Source organism: Pteronotus mesoamericanus, unplaced genomic scaffold (genome assembly GCF_021234165.1).
Source record: "Pteronotus mesoamericanus isolate MK-2021 breed Mesoamerican mustached bat unplaced genomic scaffold, CSHL_Meso_final contig_73, whole genome shotgun sequence".
NCBI lineage: Eukaryota > Metazoa > Chordata > Mammalia > Chiroptera > Mormoopidae > Pteronotus > Pteronotus mesoamericanus.
In genome coordinates this window covers 32328670-32350583 of record NW_026555245.1, presented here as the reverse complement: position 1 = coordinate 32350583, position 21914 = coordinate 32328670, and the positions used below count along the sequence as shown (strand labels likewise).

Sequence of the window (21914 nt, the reverse complement as noted above, 5' to 3'; positions counted from 1 at the left end):
AGCAGGAATTCATGGCCTGTGTGGTACCCCTGTCTACATTCACGGATTGCTAAGGCTAAAAAGGGCCTCAGAGAGTCACTGGTTGTTCCGCATCTTTCCTTTTTCAGATGGGAAACAAAGACCACAGAGATTATGGGGTTTGCCTGAGGTCACACTGCCAATTATGCGGTTGAGGTAGCATCCAGCCTGTGTTCTTTCCCTCACAGGCCTTGGATGAGAGAAGATTTGTCATAACATGGCCTCTGACATCTGTGAACTTCTACTTAGGTTAGGGCTACCTTCCGTCTTCTGAGTCTATAGTGCCAATTAGTTTTGAATATACCATGATACTTAGAGATAAAAGAATCATAAGAAATCAGTCACAGTGTTTTAAAAAAATGCATAAGACAATGAGGATTTCAACCATCTTGTAGAGTTGCAAAAGGGAGAGATAACAAGTCTGTAAAATGACCTAAAGCGCAGATTCTTACATGTAAGCTCATTTCACACAGAATCAGATTTTATTTAGCAAATAGCAAGGAAATTACGCTTAGGAAAACCACATGCATATTCACCCCCAAATTGGAGTAGAAATGAGCATAAATAAAGACATCATTTTTATTTTTGTTTTGTTTTTTATAAATAACTGAATACTAAATACAAAGCCTTGAGGTGGGGTGTGCCTGGCTTGTTCGAGGAACAGCATGAAGGCTGATGCGGCTGGCGCACAGTAGGAGGGAGACCAGAGGAGGAGGGTCAGAGAGGTGGCTATATTTATAGGGCATTATAAGCCATTTTTAAACTGTAGCTTTTACTTTAAGAAGAAAAGGAATAAATGATAAGAGCATTGGAGGTTACTAAGTAGTAGAGCCCCATGACCTGACTTCAGTTAACAGGATTTCTAGGATGCTGTACTGAGCAGACAGGAGGTAGATAAGGGCAGCTGAGGTCAGTTGGGTAGCACTTTTCCAATAATCCAGACAAGAAGTAGGTCATTTGAACCAAGATGGTGACACTGAAGATGTAAGAAGTGACTTGCTTCTGCACCTATAGATGGAGGCGCTCAGAGCATTGCTATTGAATTAGATGTAAGGCATGACAGAAATAGAGGACTCAAGAAAAACCCCAATGTTTGGCCTGAGCAAAGGAAAGAATTGAGCTGCCTTTCAAGGATGTGGGGATAACCACGGGAGTAGTGTGTTTTTAGTTTGTTTTAGGGGGAGTCAGGAACTCGGTTTTACATGTTATGTTCGAGATGCTTATTCAATATTCAAGTAAGAATGCTAATTAAGAGGTAAATATATGAGGTTGGAGTGTAGGAAAGTTCTGGGCTGTAGATACAAATCTGATATCAAGAGTCTAATTAGTACTTAAAACCCTGATATTCAGTGAGCTTACCAAGGACTGAGTGTGGAAAAAACTAGAGTCCAAGAACTGGTCCTTGAGGAGCACGGGAGACAGTAAAGGAGCCACCTGCAATGCAGGAGGAAAGGAGAGTGTGGTTTTCTAGAGATCAAGTAGTGAAAGATGTTACAGGAAGAGGAATGGCCATTTGTGTTAAGTGGTAAGTCAAGTAAAATGAGGAATGAGGACTGAGAACTGTCCATTGGATTTGGTCTTATGGAGGTTACTGATGGCCTTGATAAAAATGGTGTCAGAGGTATAATGGTGTAAAAGCTTGACTACACTATATTCAAGAGATAATTAGAGAAAATATAGGTAATCCTTTCAAAGAGTTCAATGTACAAGAGAGTTGGAAGCTGAAGTGGTAAATGAAGGGTCAAGTAGTATCTATAGAAGCCTGTATGGTAAGAGAAATGAACATGCTTTTCTCATGAGGACACAGAAAAGCAGGGAAGGATTATTCAAAGAGCAATATCCTTGAATAGACAAGTGACAATTGAACCTGGGACACTAGGTGGAAAGATTAGTCTTTGTTAGGGGAGTGAATGGTTTACTCTTTATAACTGGAGAGAAGTCAAGTATATCAACCAGGTGCAGGTAAGTGGGAAAATGTGGACATTTTCTTCTGATATATATTTTTTCCCTCAAATAGGAATTTGTGAGTAGGAGGTTTGATCAGAGAAAAGAAGGAAAATGTTCATTGAGGGAATGTGAGAGCACATGCACTAGAAAAATATTGTATGATTGCTGAGCAGTATAATGGCCCATTTGAGGACAGTGATCATGAATCTAGAGTGACTGCATTCAGCTGTATAGGTGAGCTTAACTCTAGTTAAGGTTTAACCAAGTGAGGGCACCAAGGAGAGAGGAAGAAAGAAATTGAAGGGGTGATGATAGTGGTTGGCAGAGGCATTGAAGCTGGCCACGGAGGGAAGGAAGGTGAGGGAAACGGTGGTAGCAATAGGGTTTGTAGGTCCCAGTAGAGTTGAGGAATATGGAGTTGGGTATTCTAGAAGAAGTGAATTGTGAAAACACTAGAAGTGAACCTTAGAGAATAAAATGCTCATAACTGAGATTATGGGGGAATTACATGTATTGTTAACAAGAGTTTGATGTCTTGTAATCTGTATATGCACAATGAACCTGCTCTGGACACCACGCCCAGATTCTCACTACTTTCAATGTTGATAGCTATAATGCTTTGTCCTCAGTCCCAGAGAGCGTGGGAAACTGTTAGTGACACAGACTGCCAAGACCAAAGCCATTCTCACTGCAGTGAAAGCCATTTCCACTGCAAATAATTTGATATCCTAAAGGCAAAAGAATAAAGAATGAGAGATATTAAAACAGAAGTGACTTGAAGCAAACAACCTGCCAAGAATAAAACAGAAGCATATATCCTTGCAGTAGAGAGCTTTAGATGAAGCTCCAATGACTGGTCACAGGCATGTGCAGAAACCATACGTGGGAATGGTAGGCTTGATAATGGCTCCAAAAGCTATGCCTTGCCCAATGTCTGGATAAAGGGTCTTTGCAGATGTGATTAAGTTAAGGGTTTTGGCATGAGGAGATTATCCTGGATTATCCAGGTGAGTCCTAAATGCCACCACAGAGAGAGGCAGAAAGAGGTTTAACATATAAGGTAATATGACTGGAACCAAAGAATACCAAGAAATGCCGGCAGCCACCAGGAGCTAGAAGGGGCAAGGAACAGATTCTGTCCTAGAGTTTCTGGAGGGAGCATGGCCCTGCTGACACCTTGATTTCTGATTTTTGGCTTCTAGAACTGTGGGAGAGTAAATTTCTCTCTTTTTTATTATTATCTGGTTTGTGGTACTTTATTACATCAGCCACAGGAAAGGCATACAACTTAATCTAAGAAGTGTCTACCATGCACAGTGCTATGCTTAGCTTGTGGGAGGACGTGAGGTGCACAGGGATTAGTCCTTTCCTTGAAGGTTTTAACAGTCTAGTTTAATTGATCTGAAAGAAATGATCTATCAAATCCAGAAAATAAAGGCAAACTATTTGAAGAAGTGTGTCCCAAAATTTAGAGAAAAGATCATGTATCAGTTACTCTACAGAAGGGAGTGATCCAGACTATGGATTCCCAAATAAATTCCAGAGAGCTTGCATTTTGCTTATATTTCTTTAAAAAAAAAAATACAACATGGAGAATAATCTGTTGTAATAACCTGATTACTTAAATCATTGCATTTAAAATGAAAATGTCTTCTGGGAGAGCCTGCTCTAAAGGGAATATATGTATCCCCAGCCAACACGAAGAAAAGAATTACAAAATGAATGAAATAAATTGAGTAGAAGAGCTTTCTGTCATCTATTCAAGTCTCAGAATCAGAAATCACCCCCCAAAATTAATAACTATAGGAAAACCCTTTAAAATTCAGAAAGAATTCTACTGCACCTTCAACCAAAACTAAGTTTACCACTAGAAGATCTTCTACTTAAAAGCAACAAGAACACAACAAGCTTAAGTGGTATAAACTGTAACTGGCAAGTCACTCAGTGGCAGATTCCATCATTTCCCATGTTCCCTCAAAAACAGCCTCAAAGAACCACCCATCCAACGTTCAGTTTTATCTGTTCTACACATACAATAAAACTGGACCCGCTTTGGAGCAACTGATGGCAAGGTGGCAGACCGCCCTGGAAGTGCCAACCCCACTCTCCGCAGATGCTGCTTTTGACTCATTAACAGTGGCAGCTAAAAACATAATCGACTCCAGCTGCGAGGAGGGAGAAGTACTTGAGCTCATGCTTGGCTGACAGGCTCCCGATTCCCACTCAATAAGCATTCCTCTGAACAGCCATCTTCTACTTGGGGGAAGACCCAGAACAAAATCCAGCAGGAACTGGCATGTTGCCAAATACAGGGACACTGAAAGCTCTTCATAGGAGGATTTGAAGGAAATGTAACTCCAGTACTGCTCCTGTAGAACCGCAGAGCTGTTTCTGCCCAGCTTCTACATTGCCGTCTTGCTCTAAATAAGACCATGTTTCATAATACGCAGGAGAAGATTATCCACCAATTTGTTGCAAGTCAGCACCACTCCGAAGCTTGCCAAGCTGCCGATCCTTGCACTGGGGAGGTCCCTCGCCCAGCTCTGGCCCTGGCTGGAACTAACATAAACCTCTTTACTGTTCCAACTAAGGCACCAAAAAGAATACCAGCGCGACCTCACCCACCTGCTTTGAGGCTACGTTCACAACGGCCACAGCTTTCTGATAATGTCAATCCAACACTTTTCAGCTTCATCAGAAGCATAGCAAACAGGACAGCACTGACCTGAAACTGTCCCTCATGCAGAAGGCAGAGCAAAAGAACTGAAAGGGGCAGCAGGTGGAAAATGTTTATACTTGTTGAAAAAATCCATTTGCCAATTAACTTTCTTGAAATTTTAGAATTTAAAATGTACAACATTTTTCTATTTGGAGTTACTGTTGGTCACCAAATGCTGATTATTTTCTCCCAACTTTTCTAAAGCGATCACTAGGTGATAGAGTAATATAGATGACAGAAGGGGAAAGAAAGGGGCAAGTCTCAAAAACTCCTTAAAACAAAGAAATGGAAGTAAAAGAGCAGCCTACCTAACCCACCAAGCTTAGAATGTATTTTCTCTTCTGCTAAGAAGGAGAGGAGTTGAGAAGGCTCACAAAGTGTGCACAAAAGAAATGCCCAGACTCATATTTCCAGCCCCATCCATGGCATGGGGAAGACTAGCAAACCAGAAGGATGGCAGGTAAGCTTTGGCCCAGGTAAAAGCACAGTATCATGATTTCGTAGCTCAATTACAACTGCCTTGTGGTATTATGAGCCAGACATGCAATAGGCCTTTTTTTTCCCCCCTTCAAACAGACACCATTTGATTAACTGCCCCATGGGATGGAGGACTAGTTTTTATTTGTAGTTCATCAAAAGAATAGGGCTTATCAGGTGATTTGGGAACTGAAAACAGTCCATTGGTGTAAAAAAAAAAAAAAAAAAAAAGCAAGCAAGCAAGCAAGCAAAGAAAAAGGCCCCCTTTTATTAATGACAGTGCTGCCAGCAGCCCAGCCAGACCCCACCTGGGCTTACATTCAGTTGACAAGATGCTAATCTGCACTCTCTCAACACAGTCACACAAGAAGAGCCTGGGAAGATTAGTTGTTTTATGGCAATTATTAGTTTTGTTCGGTAAGATAAATACATAGTGCACTTCTAATGCACACCCCGCTTCCCACACTGCCAGCTTTAGCCTACCTTCTTTGTCCTTTTAATATCGAAAATGTGAACTAGACAAAAATGCCTCCTAAAATAAAACTCACATACTCCTTTTTTTAGAGGTTCCCAGTCTCTGGGCCTTGAACGCCACGGGGCCTGTATAGTAACCGAAGGTGATTTGTAAATCCGCCTACATCTACACATCAACTTGCACATACGTGTGTGACTTTCCAAGGGTATTATGAAAGAAGCCAGCTTACCTCCTGAGTTCACAGCTGTCCTCCCAGGCTCCCCGGCTGGGAGGCATGGCTATGTAACTGAGTTCCTGTGGTAGGATAGTAGGACTTGGGGCCCTACCGGAGATGTGAGTCTGGTCAGAAATGCAGAAAATGGATGTGGGCCGCGTGATGCATTCCACTCCCAAGACTACCCCCCAGAAAACCTCCCAGGCAATTCTCAACATTCTCTCCCCCTCTGTCATCCAGACACAGCACAAGGGTGACCCTGGAAGTCATGTGTCAGAGACAGGACAGTCTTCATCAGACCAGTCCCTGCATGACGGCTTGGAGTGGACCCTTTACCCGCACTGCAGCTCTGCCAATTGGACTTTTACGTGAACAAGAAATAAACTCGTTTGTCAAAACACTGATATTTTAGGATTGTCTTGCTTTAACAGCTAGTGTTTCCTTACCTAATACATGCAACATGGGCTACTGTGCTTAGCAATGTACAAATTTATTTTATTTTTATTTTGTTAAAAACAATTAACATGGGTGTCTATGTTCATTGAAAAAGCAATACCAAGTTCAGAGCAGCTTTTGTCACTGCATATTTTCTCAGAAACACTTCATTAATTCCTTTTTCAACAATTCCAGGCACTGGACTAGATGTGATATGTAGAGAGGGAAATTAGTCAGCTTCTGGCTTCAAGCTTTCACTCTATCGGGGATGGCAGGCATATGATAAAAATACAAATAAGTGCATCATCACAAATTACCAGTGCTGAAAGGAAGCTGGGCCTTGTAAGAGAACAACAGAAAAGATCTAATAAGCACTGGGGCAGGGTGAGCTGGAGGGACTGTTTCTTCTGGGGAGGTGATATTTAAGCTGGAGGACAGATGGATGAGCATAAACTAACGAATTAAAAATACAGAAAGAGCCCTCCACCAAAAAGAACAACTTGCACAAAGACTCTGTCTGATGTAGGAACATGCTTGATGCCCTCGAGGAACGGAAAGAAGGCCAGTGAACTGGACTGGCAGCAGTGAGCAAGAGAAGGAGGGGTGGGGAATATGGAGGGCTAACCATGCCAGGAGCAGGCCCGTCCCTAAAGACCAGTAAGGATTTTCAGCCTTAGGCTAAATGTATACATTCTCAATGGGGGCAATCATGCCCCGGAGGGGCTGAAAAATTGGTTCGTAGGAGAGGAGAGGACTTAAATAATAACAATGCTTTTAGGCTCTTCAAAGGGCCACAGTGCATGTAAACAGTTTACAGCATTAAAATCACATGGAGTTGGGAGTCGCTTAGGAAAAATTGTCTTAAAATGTCTAAAAAGAGAGGCGATAATGAAGGAAAAAAGGCTTAGAAATATAAGTCTAAAGGCAACAGGAAGTCACTGTAGGTGTTAAGTGGGGGAGTTTCCACATTTTGATTTCATTTCTAAAAAAATCCATCGAATAGACCTATTAATATTTTTCTGTGTTAAAAGAGTGTTCACATCAGAAAAGGTTGGAAAACCCTATTCATTTGAGAAGTTATGATCACGTGGTATTAACCCACAAAGATCATGTAATCCAAGCTCTTCATTCCAGAGGTTGAGGAGAGGGGCGGGGACGAAACTCAGAAAGGCTATGTAACTAATTTGTCCAAAACTATGCAATTAGCAAGTAGCAAGCAGAGTTTGGATCTTGGTCTACTTCCTTTCCTTTCAACACTGTTCCCAAAATTCCACCCTGCCCCTCCACGCATCTGTGCTATACATGCAATTAATTTGCATGCCTACATTTTATACATTGATTCATATTTGACCCCCCTTCACACAGTGTTTGAGTCAGATGTAGAAAAAGGAAGGAAATAATTTTTTTTTTTTTTTGCCATGCTCCTGGATCTTAAGAGGAAAAACAATGCGCTCGCTGCCTATGGTCTCCTATCTTGGAAAATGTCAAAATTTGCAGGTTACGCACAAGACCAAAAGAGTCCACTGGCTCTGATGATTTGGCTACTTGCACAGGAGGTGGGTGGTATATTGCTTAGCTTTGTTGTAACCATTGGCAGAAGATTCCCAAAGTGAGCTTCTTAGTCCATCATTTAAATAACTGTTTCCTGGGCCTCTCAAACAGTAAATCAGATGTCTGAAGAAGGGGTTGCTTCTCTTTTACACAGAATAAGTGCACATAAAACATAATGGACAGCAATGTTCATAGTAGCATTATTCACAATGGCCAAAAGTAGAAGCAACTCAGGTGTCCATGGACAGATGAATGAATAAACAAACTGTGGTAAATAAGAGTATTAATCAGCCTTAAACAGGAAGAAAATTCTGACATATGCTGCAACACAGATGAACCTTATGCCAAGAGAAATAAACCAATCTCAAGAAGACAAATACTGTAATGATCCCACTTAAATGAGGTACCAAGAGTCAAATTCAAAAAGTAGAATGGCCGTTGCCATGGGCAAAGGAAATGGGGAGTTATTATTTAACGGCTATAGAGTTTCAGTTTTGCAAGATGAGAAAGAGTTCTGGAGGTTGGTTGCATAACAATGTGAATGCACTCGACACTAATAAATAGTACACTGAAAATGGTTAAAGATGGTAAATTTTATGTGCATTTTACAAATTATAAATGTTTAAAAAATTTAAATGGGTAAGTCAAAGAAAATGATAAATGATTTTACAGTTATGTCAGCGAACCTCTATTCAGGTATATACACACAGCCAGAAAAGTTAAACAACCAGGCCACATCTTAGAAGCCTGGAAATTTGGAAAAGCTATGAAGGCTTAAACTGAGGCAAGAAAGAGAACTTTCTGGGTTCATGGTAACAATATACTTTCAACTCTCTTGAATTTGGCCTATAAAGTGTGGGCAGATACTGTACCTCCCACTTTGAGTGGAAGCGTGTGACAGCCCATGGAAGGTCGAGTGGCCTTCCCCTTTCCCTGCCTGGGCAGCTCTGGGAGCACGCGGGCTGAGACGGAGCTGCTGTCAGCATGGATTGCTGAGCACACACACTGAGCTGAGCCCTCCTGACCATCCACACCGAATATGCGGCCCAATGGGGAAATAAGCCATTTATAAGCCACTGTGATTGGGGGCTTGTTTGTTACTACAGCATCATCTGGCCCACCCTGACTAATACCGAGTTTTAAAAGGAACATTAGAACATGAGAATTTGAATTTTAGCATACATCAATAAATACTCTTTAATAGCCAAAAAACTTTATTTCTGTACAACTGACTTTTGAAAGAAAATTCACAATTATCATTTTTCATACAGTGTACATGATGTTTAATGATGATCGTTAGCAGTGAAGAAAACTTCTTTCCTTCCCATGTGTAATACTGCATCATAGACTGTGCATGACTCAGAAGACAGCGTGTGTTTTGTTTGGCTGGTTTGTGGCAGAGATGGGGAGAACATCTAAATAATAGGCACACGAAACATTTCCTTCCTTTCCTCCAAGAATGTAGCAACAGTTGCTACATTGCACTTGAGGAGAGAAGGTGTTCCGCAGCACGTACTCTCCCTTTCATCAAGTGTCAAGTTCCTGGATGCCTTGGACAGTTTTCTAAATAAGTATCTGTTAATCTTCCAGGGGCATGATGACTCGAGAAGAAAATACACAGAAGCCAGTTTCCAGCAGGTTATGTGTGTGACGGGGGGTGGGGTGAAGGCTGAGGGTTTTCCTTTCCTTTTTCTCCTCCATCATTCCTCTGCTGCAGGCAGAGTGACTGAGAGCTAAAGCTATTCCCAAACATCTGAAAACCATTTATAAAAAACTGAGGTTACTACAAATAAAGACACTTTAAGCTGGTGGTTCATATCTTTAGTTCATGATGTAACTAGACACTAAAATAACAGTGTATGCTCTGGTGGGAAAAATCATGGAACGGAGTTATGAGACGTGTGGTCCACTCCCACCTCTCCCACTAACAAACTGGGACATGTCGCTCAACTTCCTAGGACATTATTTCTCACACCCATAAATAAGGCAGATCAAGTCAGTGTTTTCCAAAACGTGATCCATGGTTCAACTGTGTCCAAATCCTCTGTGGATATGTGGGTGAGAGGAAAGGGGTAGCTAACAAATGCAGGTTCCTAGGACCTGTCCTTTCCTTATGGAGTCAGAATCCCTAAGAATGGAGTCATTTAAAAGCTTCCCAGCTTTTAGTTGGACAGCTCTATCTTTGGTGACCGCTGGAATTGTGTGATACAGCCAAACTGACTTACACGTAATGAAGTTTGTGAGCCATCATACTCAAGAATCTCTAAGGCTCCTCTGGCTATATAATCCTATAGTCATGAACAGAGCTGAAAAGAAATACGCAGCTCCTGCACCACCCACTCCACCGCTCCCCAAAATGCACAATTCCCTGCTTAGAGATCATCCTACTGCAAAATAAAATATTAAAACTGATATGGAATTACCAGCTATTCAAAATTATTTTCTCATTCATTTTACCACAAAAAAAGGCTAAACCTCAATCACACCTTAGAGAATACATGTTAATACCACATATGATATTTTATGGCCAGATTTTTACATCATGTTAACTCCATGTTCTCTCATAAAACTGTTTCCAAATATTAACATCAACATTTGTTAAACAATGTTTCTGTGTTGTACTTGTGAGCAAATAGGTTAGACTCTACTTAAGCAGAGAATAGAAAACAAACAGTTACTGAAGGATCTAAATCTAGAACACAAAAGCGGGGATTGAGAAAGTACCTATTATCACGTTTGGCAACCGGCAAGCAGGCGGCAAGCATTGATTCCCTTCCCTGAAGACCATATGACTCTCTCAGGCACACAGAGGGTCACTATATCCAGAACTAGAACCAAGGTCTTTAGAATTCAAGTCTAGTGTCCTTTTTGTAAAATGGACCAATGTTTACATTTACTCTGGGGAAAAAAAAGGACAACGATCTGAAAAGTGTGCATAACAATCAGAAGGAACTTTAAGGGGATTTGGAGACAAATCAAGACAGGAAAAGAGAAATAAAAGAATAAAGAGTGCAAACTCCAGTTAAACATGGCAGATTGAACGCCATCTTTTTTCTATTCTTCCCCAAATGTCTGCTAAAATAAGAGTAAATAAAGATGATGAGCTGGAACACAGACGACAACAGATAAAAGATGCCAATAAATTTTTAGAATATGGAAAACTGGTGGAAGAATTGTGACTGACTTAACAGAACTGTGCCTGCACAGGGATATGATGGTGAGAAGCAAGACCATTTGGCCTGCCAAAGTGCAGAAAGGCGTCAGACCTGGAGACCCCGATGTCACAAAAGGGGGTCGGGGTGTGTGGCGTTTTGCTCACAACTAGAAATATTCACTGAAAATCTATATAAAGAACACTTGAAAAATAAAATTGAGAAAAAATTTTAGAAAGTATAACAAAATATAACAATAAAGGCAAGAGAAAAGATTTTAAAAGACAGATGGTTGATTCAGGAGGCTTAATAACTGACTAACAGGAGTTTCACAAAAAGCAAACACATGAAATGCTGGCTAAGAAATTATCACAGACATATGAAAATAAGCCTGCCCTGAACTGAAGAACATAGATCCATTGAAAGTCCATAAGAACTTAACATACTGAATTTAAATTACCCACACCGAGGCACAGCATCATGAAACTTTAGTTCAGAGGTCCACAAACTATGTCCAGGGGGCCAAAATCTGGCCCAATACTCGTTTTTGTAAATAGTTTATTGGTAGCCTCAACCATTTACATATTGTCTATTTCTACATTTGTTCTATAACAGCAGAGTTATAACAAATACTGTACTATAGCCTACAAAGCCTAAAATATTTACCCAAGAGAAATGAAAACATATGTCCACACAAACACTTGCACATGAATGTTGATATCGGCATTACTCCCAACAACCAAAAACAAAAACAATCCAAATGTCCATCACAGACAATGGGATGATCAAAAGATGGTCTATCCGTACAACAACATAATTTTCAGGCACAGATGGAATCAAGTACTGATATATGTTACAATCTGGATGAGCCATGAAAACATGCTAAGTGAAAGAAATCAATCCCAAAAGTTTACATAATTGTATGATTCCATTCATATGAAATGGATGGGGAATGAAATTCAATGAAGAAAGAGAGTAGATTAGTGATTGCTTGGGGCAGAGGTGGGTAGAGAGTAGGAGTGTAATAGCTAAAGAGTAAATGTTTCATTAGGAAGTGAAAAAAATTTCTAAAATTGACTGTGGTGATGATTGAGCATATCTGTAAATATAATCAACCACTAAAATGTGTATTTTAAATGGGCAAATTGTATATTTCAAAATTATATGAAATATATCTCAAGAAAGCTGTTTATTATTATTATTTCTTTTCTTATTAAATTTATTGTGGTGACATTGGTTAAAATAACCTTTGTAAGTTTCAAGTGTACAATTCTATAATACATATCTGTATATTACGTTGTATGTTTATCACCCAAAGTCAAATCTTCTTCTTTAACCCCCTTTACCCTTTACTACCGCTCCAAATCCCTTTTTCCCTCTGGTAATCACTATAATGTTGTCTGAATCTAAGTTTTTTTCTGTTTTTTAAAAATGAGAATATACTAGAAAAATAGAATTTTAATACATTGCTTGGCATATTGTAGCCATTACAATCTGGTAATACTGACCATTGAGTCTTTAAAATGTGATAAGGGAAATGAAAGATTGATGAAAATAGGATGTGAAAGAAAATTAGGGAATCATACCATAATAGAAATCTAATGGAAAATGGTAAGTCACATTAAGGGTATAAGAATATGAAAGAGGGTGAAATGAGTGAAGGGGATCAATTGTATGGTGATGGATGGAAACTACACCTTTGGTGGTAAGCAAGTTACAGTGAACACAGATACTGAACTATAATGTATGCTTTAAATTTATGCTATAAATCAATGTCACCTCGATTCAAAAAAAAAACCTATGGAAATGTCTATCACATGAAAAATCTAAAAGAATTAAAAACATTATCTAATAATAATATAGCTGAAGACAAAGTCAATTTTAGACCACAGATAATTACTAGGGAAAGAGAAGGTTATTTAATAATGACAGAAGGGTCAATTCACCAAAATCATAAGTCTACAATAAATGTTTATACATCCAATTATAAAGTCAAAATAAATAAAGACTGATAAAACTGCAAGGAGCAATAGACAAATCCACAATGGTGATGGAGATTGCAAGATCCCTCTCTCAATAATTGATGCAGCAAGTATACAAAAACCAGTAAAGATACAGAATATTAACAACACTCTCAACTAACATGACCTAATTGACATTTATACAATACTCTACTCAATAACAAACTGATCAGAAAAACTTAGAAGACAGTAATTTGTAAAAATTTTCTTTTCAAATATACATAGAACATTTATCAAAGTAGACCATACTCTGGGCCATAAAACAACTGTCAATAAATTTTAAAGGATTCAAATTATATAAACTGAGTTATCTGACCACATTGGAACTAATTAGAAAACACTAACATAAAGACATCTGGAAAATCTCTAAACTTTTAGAAACTAAACAACTCATTTGAAAATACCCATGGGTAAAAGAGGAAGTCAAAGGGAAATAAGTTTTATTGAACTAAAACACACACACACACACACACACACACACACACACACACACACATTTATGGTATGCCACGAGAAGAGCAGACAAGAAATGTTTATCATTAAACACATATTTGAAAACACTAAATGTCTCATATAATGACCTCAGCTTAAGGAACTAGAAAAATAAGACCAAATAAAACATGAAATAGTAGGAAAAAGAAAATAAAGATGAGGAAAAAAATAGAAAACAAATCAATAGAGAAAAATCCATAAAACCAAAAACTGCTTCTTTGAGATCTATAAAATTGATAAGCCCCTAAGAAGACTGATCAGGAAAAAAGAATGAATAAATAATCAATGCCACGAATGATACAGGTGATGTAAGTGCATGCTTTAAAAAAATTAAAAAGATAATAAAGTATTATGAACTGCTCTATGATAATAAATTCAACAACTTAGATGAAATAGACAAATTCATGAAAGATGTAAACTACCAAAGGTAACTCAAGGCAAAACAGATAACCTGAATGGCCTATATTTATTCAAGAATTCAAGTTTGTAAAAAAAAAAAAGAAAAGAAAAGAAAAAATCTTCACATAATGCCAACTGCAGGTCCAGATGGATTCACTGATGAATTCTACCAAATATTTAATGAAAAAAATCATTCACAAACTCTCCCAGAAAATTGAAAAGGAATATTTCCCAACTTATTATATGAGGCCAGCATTACCCTGATATTAAAACCAGATAAAGACATTGGAAGAAAACTACTGACCAATATCTTTCATAGACAGAGATGTAAAAATTCTAATCAAAACTTAGTAAATTGGCCCTGGCTGGTGTGGCTCAGTGGATTGAGTGCCAGCCTGTAAACCAAAGGGTCACCGTTTCGATTCCTAGTCTAGGGCATATGCCTGGGTTGCAGGCCAGGTCCCCAGTAGGGGGCGCGTGAGTGGTAACCATACATTGATGTTTCCCTTTCTTTCTCTCCTCTTCCTCTCTAAAAATAAAGAAATAAAATCTTTTTTAAAAATCTAGTAAATTGAATCCAACAATGTAGAAAATGGGATATTTTAACTAAATTGAGTTTATCCCAGGAAGGTAAGGTGGATTTAATATTTGAAAATCAATCAATTAATTCACCATATTTATAAACAATAATTTTAAAAAGCATATGATAATTAGATTCAAATAAAGCATTTGACAAAATCCAACATCCATGTCTGACAACAACCTCTCAGCAAATGAAAAATAAAAAGAACTTCCTGAAAGGTATCTATAGAAGGGTACCTATACCTAACACCATACTTAATGGTGAACCACCAATTTTTCCCTAAGATCAGGAGCAAGGCAAGTATATCTGTTCACACCATTTCTAGTCAACCTTGTACTGTAGATTCTAGCCAGTGTTTATTAAACAAACAAAAAGAAAGAAATAAGAAGCATCCAGATTGGTAAAGAAGAACTCTATTTGCATGTGATACAATCATATGTGTAGAAAATCTTGTGGGATATACCAGAAAGCTACTGCAACTAATGAATGAGTTTAGTAAGGTTGCAGAAAATAAGAACACATAAAAATCTGTTGCTTTTAAATACTAACAAGGAATGATCAGAAACAAATTTTTTTTAAAAAGGGCCATATTAAAAAGCATAAAAAATATGAAATACTATAGATCTCACAAAATATGTAACACCTACACACTGAAAACTGCCAAATATTGTTCAGAGAAATTAAAGAAGACCTAAATAGAGTGTTATATAATGTTCAGGGATTATGAGGTGAGCCTCAATATTAGCCAATAATAAGAGGCTAATTCTTTCAAAATGAATATACAGATTGAAACACCCCCAATCAAATCCCTGCACACATTTTTTTTTTAAATTGGCAAAGTGATTCTAAACTTCATATGGGAAAACCAAATCAATGTCCTTCAAAATGACCAACAAAATTGCAGGAATCACACTTCCTGAGTTCAAGACATACTGTAAAGCCATAGTATTCGAGACAGGGGGGTCCTGACATAGCAGTAGATATATACTGCATTTTGCCATGTAAAGTGTCCACTTTTTTGCCCAAATTTTTTAGGGAAAAATAAGGATGCACATTTTACATGGGAAGTACTAATTCCTTATCTATATAAAAGTGTTTAATTCTTTTAATTATACTTATGCATTAAAAGTATAATTCTAGAAAGCAATAGCCATATCCATATGCAAAATAATACCCTGGAATACAGTAATTGGTTTTGTTTCTAAATATAAATAAATAAAAGATTGAATTAAAAAATTAAAAGATTTTTTCCCTGAAAGTTTGGGCCAAAAACGTGGGTGTACACTATACATGGGAGTGCATTATATATGGCAAAATACGGTAGTTAATTGGAATAGAAAAGAGAATCCAAAAAAGACCCATACATATGTGGCAATTTATTTTCAGCAAAGGTACAAAGGCAGTTCAATGGAAAAAGGATAGCCTTTTCAAAAAAAAAAAAAAGTGCTAAAATAATTGAATAGCCATAGGCCAAAAAAACCCCCCCAAAAACTGAATTTTGTTCCATATCCTACACCATATACAAAAATTAACTGAAAATAAAACATATACAAAATATAAAACATAAAACTGTAAAATTCCTAGGAGTAAATCTGTGATCTAGGCTATACAAATAGTTCTTCAAAACAAGAGGGGTTTTTTTGTTATTTTTTGTGGTTTTAAACCACAATGCAATAAGTTCAACTTCATCAAAATTAAAAACTTCTGCCCATCAAAAGACGCTGTCAAGAAAATGAAGAGAGAAGCCACATGGTGGGAGAAATATTCGTAAATGATACATTTGATAAAGGACTTATAGCCAGAATACATAAAGAATTCTCAGGAACTCAGTAAAACAAACAAACAAACAAAAAAACCCAATAAGAAATGGATGAAATATTTCTATAGAAGTGTTTTCCAAAGATACATGGATTATACATAAATCCATGAAAAAATGCTCAACATCATTAATCATTAGGGAATTTCAAACACCCAGAAAAAGCTACTGCTATACCTATTGGCATGGCTGCCATAAAAGACTGACCTCACCAGGTATAGGCAAGGAAGCAGGGGAACTGGAAATCTCATACACTGTCAGTAAGAATGTGAACCAGGCCACTTCACACCTGTTAGAATAACTGTTACCAATCAGACAAGATAACAAGTGTTAGAGAGGATGTGGAGAAAAGAGAACCCTCACAAACTGCTGGTAGGAATATAAATTGGTGCAGCCACTATGGAAACAGTATGGAGGTTCCTCAAAAAAATTACAAATAGAACCATCATATAATCCAGTGGTTTCTCTTTTGGGTATCCAAAATTTTTTGAAAACACTTATTCATAAAGCTCTATGTACCCCTGTGTTCGTTGCAGCATTATTCAAAATAGCCCAGGCATGTAAATAACCTAAATGCCCTTTGATAGATGATTGTATAAAGATATGGTACATAAATACAATGGAATACTATTCAGCCATAAAAAAGGTGAAATAGTGCCATTTGTGACAATATGGATGGACCTTGAGAGTATTATGCTACGTGACATAATTCAGAAGAAAAAGAACAAGAACCATATGATTTCACACATGTAGGATATAAAACAGAAAGCAACAAATGGACAAACAAAACAACAATTAAAAGAATTTAGAGATACAAAGAGAATCATGGATACCAAAGGGGAAATAGTTTGAGAGGACAATAAAGAGGGTACAGGGGGCCAGATACATGGTAATGGAAGGAGGCTATGCTTTGGGTGGTGGGCATGCAATAGAGTATACGGATGTTGTATTAAAAGTTGTACCTGAAATTTATATATGTAACATTATTAAACAATGTTATTCCATTCAATTTAATAAAAAATAAAATAAAATGGTACAACCTTCTGAAAACTGACAGTTTCTTAAAAAGTTCAACATACACCTACGAATGATTCAGCTATTCCATTCCTTGGTATTTACCTAAAACAAATGGAACCACATGTCCATATAGACTTTTACACAAATCTTCATGGCAACTTTATTCATAATTGCCAAAAACTGGAAACATACTGTCCATCAATAGGGGAATGATGATAGACAACAAACCATAGCGTATCCATACAATGTAAATCTCAGGAATAAAAAGAAATAAATTAATGCATGCTACAGCATGGCTAATCTCAAAACAATTATGCTGAATGAAAGAAAAAACAGATTAAAAGGGGGAATTACCTATGGTATGAGTCCATTCCTATAAAAGTCTAGAAGATGCATCGATCTACAGTGACAGAAAGGAGGTCACTGTTTGCCTGGTGAGGGCGGGTGCCAGCAGGGGCAGGGAGGGATTGCCAAGGGTAATAGGAAATGGCAGTGACGGTTTTGTGTGCACACATTTGTCAAAACCTATTGAACTATATACTTTAAATATGTGCAGTTTATTGCACATGAATTATACCTCAAAATAATGCATAACAAACAGACAAACAAAAGATGTTGCCTGTGGGCTGTGAGATCTGAGATTGCAAGAGAGAGTAAGACAAGAAGCTGGTATTTCCTTATAAACCCTGAGATATTTTTTTAACCATGCAAAAGTATCACATTAAAAATGAAAATAGAAAAAATAAAACAAGAGCAAGAGCATACAAAGCCAGTCTTATTTTCTTCAAAATTTTTAGCTGGAAATCAGGTACCTGTAAAGGCACAAATTCTTTCTAGCCACCCTGAAACTATTTACTTGCATTACTGAATTCCTAACAAGAATACAATTTAGAATGCAGAGTAAATGAAAATATTCGACCTTAATATTTCAATGAGCTGTCGCTGATATATCACCAAAAGAATATGAATTGCCACTAAGTGACATTTTTAAGCAATAGCAGTGGATTTGTGCTGATCCAGCCCCAACCTTCTCCTACAACCTTATTTATTTTTACAGGGGATTGGTACAGATGGGTTATAGGAATCATTAGGTAGGTGATAACTCCTAGTGGTTAAAATTCTAATTTTCTAGGTCCTTACCTAGGAGCCATTTCAGCAATGGGATGAATTTGGGGTTCAGCTGGTGAACTGAAATTGATATCACTAAAATAATCAGTTTCATAAGAATCTAAGTAGTGAGCTACCCTCAAGTGTCACAAGGAAAGAAATGAATCTTGCAAGTTAGGGGGGTAATTTTGCCAGAACAAAAGCAGAAATTCAATGAGAAGAATGGAGAAATGGTGAGATTTTTATTTGCATTTAAATCATTCTTTGGACTTTTGGAGGATAAAGCTCAGGTATAATGCAAGGTAGGGAGCCAGAAGCTCTTCAACACAGATCCTCCTTTTACTATGGCTAACATATGTATAGGCCTGATAATTCTGATAGCCATGACTTCGTGTATGAATGCTTTGACTTAAAAACTGTTTAAAGAATGTATAAATTCTAAAAAAAAAAACTCAAGTTATTTGGCATTGGCTGTTGGTGATAGAATGATTTCTTCTTGATATTAAGTGTCTTCAAGTTTCTGGTCATTTTAATGACAGATTAGATATAACACCCATGTGGTTTTAAAATAAACAAAGTGAGGACATTAGAAAGTGTTGCGAGATCAGCTGCTTCTGACCAACACCTGAGTAAGTTAACTGTAAAGTATTGTATTCTATCAGGAGACAGAATCATCTACCACTTTAAACTCTTTTCTATCCCTTCCCTGACAAGTTTAGTCAGGCTCCTCACATGTGCAGAGCAGCCCTGCCGAATGGAACTAGAAAAAGTCATTTGGAGTTAAACAATAAACCACTTCCAATGCATACACACACACACACACGCAGCTTAAACCTGCTTTCATCATCTTCATCCAGAAGAAAGTTGGTTGACAAGCAGAGCAAGGAAGAACAGGTGGGTAATGCTACGAAAATCAGTTTGTCCTGAACATCCAGAAAGCACCAAATGACTTGAAACAGGCCCAAAAAGGCAGAGTGGTCAAGTAGGGGAAAAAACAACAAACAAAACAAAAACACCACAGGTCTAAGAACCTACATTATGCATCTTTGCTGGATTTAAATATTACCTGGTATTTTAACAAAATCTCAAGGATAAGGTAGAATTTCTCCCCCTGTGGATATTTCAAAACAAGACCACATTCTGTCTTGATTTGGGTTAGATGTCAACCTGCCTGGTGTTCTCGAAGCTGCCAATACCTTCACAAACATAGGCCAGCAGCTCTCATTTTCCAGGTGAGGAAATGGGATTCCAGGGAGCCTTAACCAAAAGGACAGAGCTAGTTAGGGACATAGCCAGGTCTGGAAGCTCCATGTTGAGATGGTCTCCTAAGCCTGACTCTTAGGCCCTCTCTGCTGTTCTCTTCTGAGTGTTTTGGGGGCTCATGATTCTGTAACAGATTTTTGCACAGTGGCTTTCAGCCCAGCTGCAGCGTGGAATCACCTGGAGCTTTATAAATTCTGGTGCAGGAGCCTCACCCTCTGCCCCCAAGGACTCTGATGCAAAAGAGCCAGGGCGTGGCCCTGGCTCTGGGAGTTCCTGGAGCTCCCACAGGCAATCCTCCTGCGCAGCCACCTCTGAGAAGCCCTGCCACAGAGCAAAGCATATTGGGAATACAGTTTCCTGATAATTAAGGCAAGCTTTTGCAATGCTTTTCACACTCCAATCTAGGCAGGTGTTCCCTGTTGAAAATTTCTTGCTGGTCAGCCTGCCCTGGCCCTTCGTTAGCCATCATTCTTGGTCCTCGCTCAGCCTCAAAAAGTGCACCACTGCAATCAAAATGACCATTAAAATAAAGATCCAAAACAAGTTTCAAACGTTAAGTAAAAGAGAAGGAAATCCCTTGATTTGGACAAGTCTCCATAAGCAAAACAGAGGAAAGGGAGGCTATCTGGCGATAATTCCGGCCAAGAGGATTTGGGCATTTTCCCAGAATTACCCAAGTAATACTGTGAACAGCAAATCTATGTAGGTTAAATGATGTACAAACTGCCTAAATCATGAGGTTTAATCAAAAGTTACCTGACTCTGGAAAGTTTGAATGCCAAAGACACTACATGCATCACCGGTTTGATTAACACCTGCCCCTTCCCTAAGCAGCTTCCTCCGGGGTTCTTCAGGAATAAACTGCGGCCCAACTGACTGTGAGTTCGAGACTCTCCCAGGACCCTTCTGTGCCACTTCGGGGCCTGAGCCACCCAACTCAGGAGAACTCCCCAATTCCTAAACCCCTTCTGGCTCCGAAGACACCCCTAGGAGAATTCAAAAGGGGCGTGGTGAAGAGGAGTCTTCGTGCACCGGCCAGAATCACCTTTGCTGTGCCACAGAGACACCAGGGCGCACACCTGGTCTGGCGCCTGTACGTTTTACGGTGCTCCACCACAACACGCAACGGGGGCCCTGGGGTGACAATGTCAGAGTTCACCGGTCACGGAAAGGACAAAAGTAAGGGGGAGTGTACCAGCGCCTGAGCTTCCCCAGTGCCGCCAGAGCCTCCGCCGGGGAGGAGAGAACGGGCTCCACGAGGGGGTGCGGGGTCTCCGCGGGCTCCCCTGGAGAAGGCCGCACCCCGTTTCAGGCGCCGCCTACTTACTCACCCTGACTCTGCCCAGCTGGAGGCAGGACCCCGGCAGGGGCGGGAAGCCGGGATAGGGCCCCAGGAGGCTCAGCGAAGGTTTGACCCGGCCAGCCCAGAGCTCGCCGCGAGGGGCCGCCTTAGCCCCAACCCCGCACCACCTGTCCCATCTCGGGTGGCAGCGCAGTCTCAAGACACACTCACTGGAGATAGCGCGCCCCAACTCTAGCGCTCTCCATCGTAGCACAGACTAGAAAGATGCCCGGAGAGGGAAGGCACGCAAGAAGCGCAGACTGCCCTACCTGTTCAGGGACAAATAGCAGGTACCAGGTGCTGCAGACGATGCGGACCAAGAGTATCCAGTTCCAGCGCGCAGCCAGCTTCCGTGCCATGGTCCCCCGGCGAGGAAGAGGGGGCAGTCCCAGGCGAGACCTTTTCTTGGAGGCTGTAGCCGCTTCCCGCGCAGGCTGCGGAGGCTTGGAGGCTGCGACCGCCGGACAGACTCCTGGTCTGAGTCTGCGGGGCAGGGTTGCGTCGGCTGCCGTGTTCTCTGAGCTGTCCTGCTGCCGTGGAGCCCGGCTGCTTTAAATGGGAGCGCGTGCGCTGGGGGTGGGGGCCTTATTTGTGAATGTGCTGCTTGTCTTGGCTCGGGATGGTTCGCGCTCCAACCCCCACCCCCCCAGCACCCCCTCCGGCTCCTGCTCCTCCCCTCCTCGGTCAGCCCAGCGAAGGCGGAGAGCGCAGACACCCAGCCGCCCAGGCAGGGACCAGGGTGCGCGTTTTGGGGGAGCGGGAATACCTGCCGGCTTCTATTTATTTATTCTTTTTAAAAGGGAGGGTCCGGTGCTACACATCTTGCTCGCGTTTGGAATGCCATCCTGCCTGCCCTGCGTAAATGCCAGATGAGAACGAAAAGCTC

At 39.8% G+C, this 21914-nt stretch overlaps 1 protein-coding gene across 1 annotated transcript in view; it reads right to left on the bottom strand.

The window, feature by feature from the left end:
* ADAMTSL1 (ADAMTS like 1) overlaps positions 1–21507 on the bottom strand; it is an 890629-nt gene extending 869122 nt beyond the window's left edge. The window contains exon 1 of the mRNA XM_054583189.1: positions 21298–21507. Within this exon, the coding sequence (XP_054439164.1) occupies positions 21298–21387 (90 nt within the window). The 5' untranslated portion in view covers positions 21388–21507. The remainder of the gene's footprint in view (positions 1–21297) is intronic.
* Positions 21508–21914: the final 407 nt, after the last annotated feature.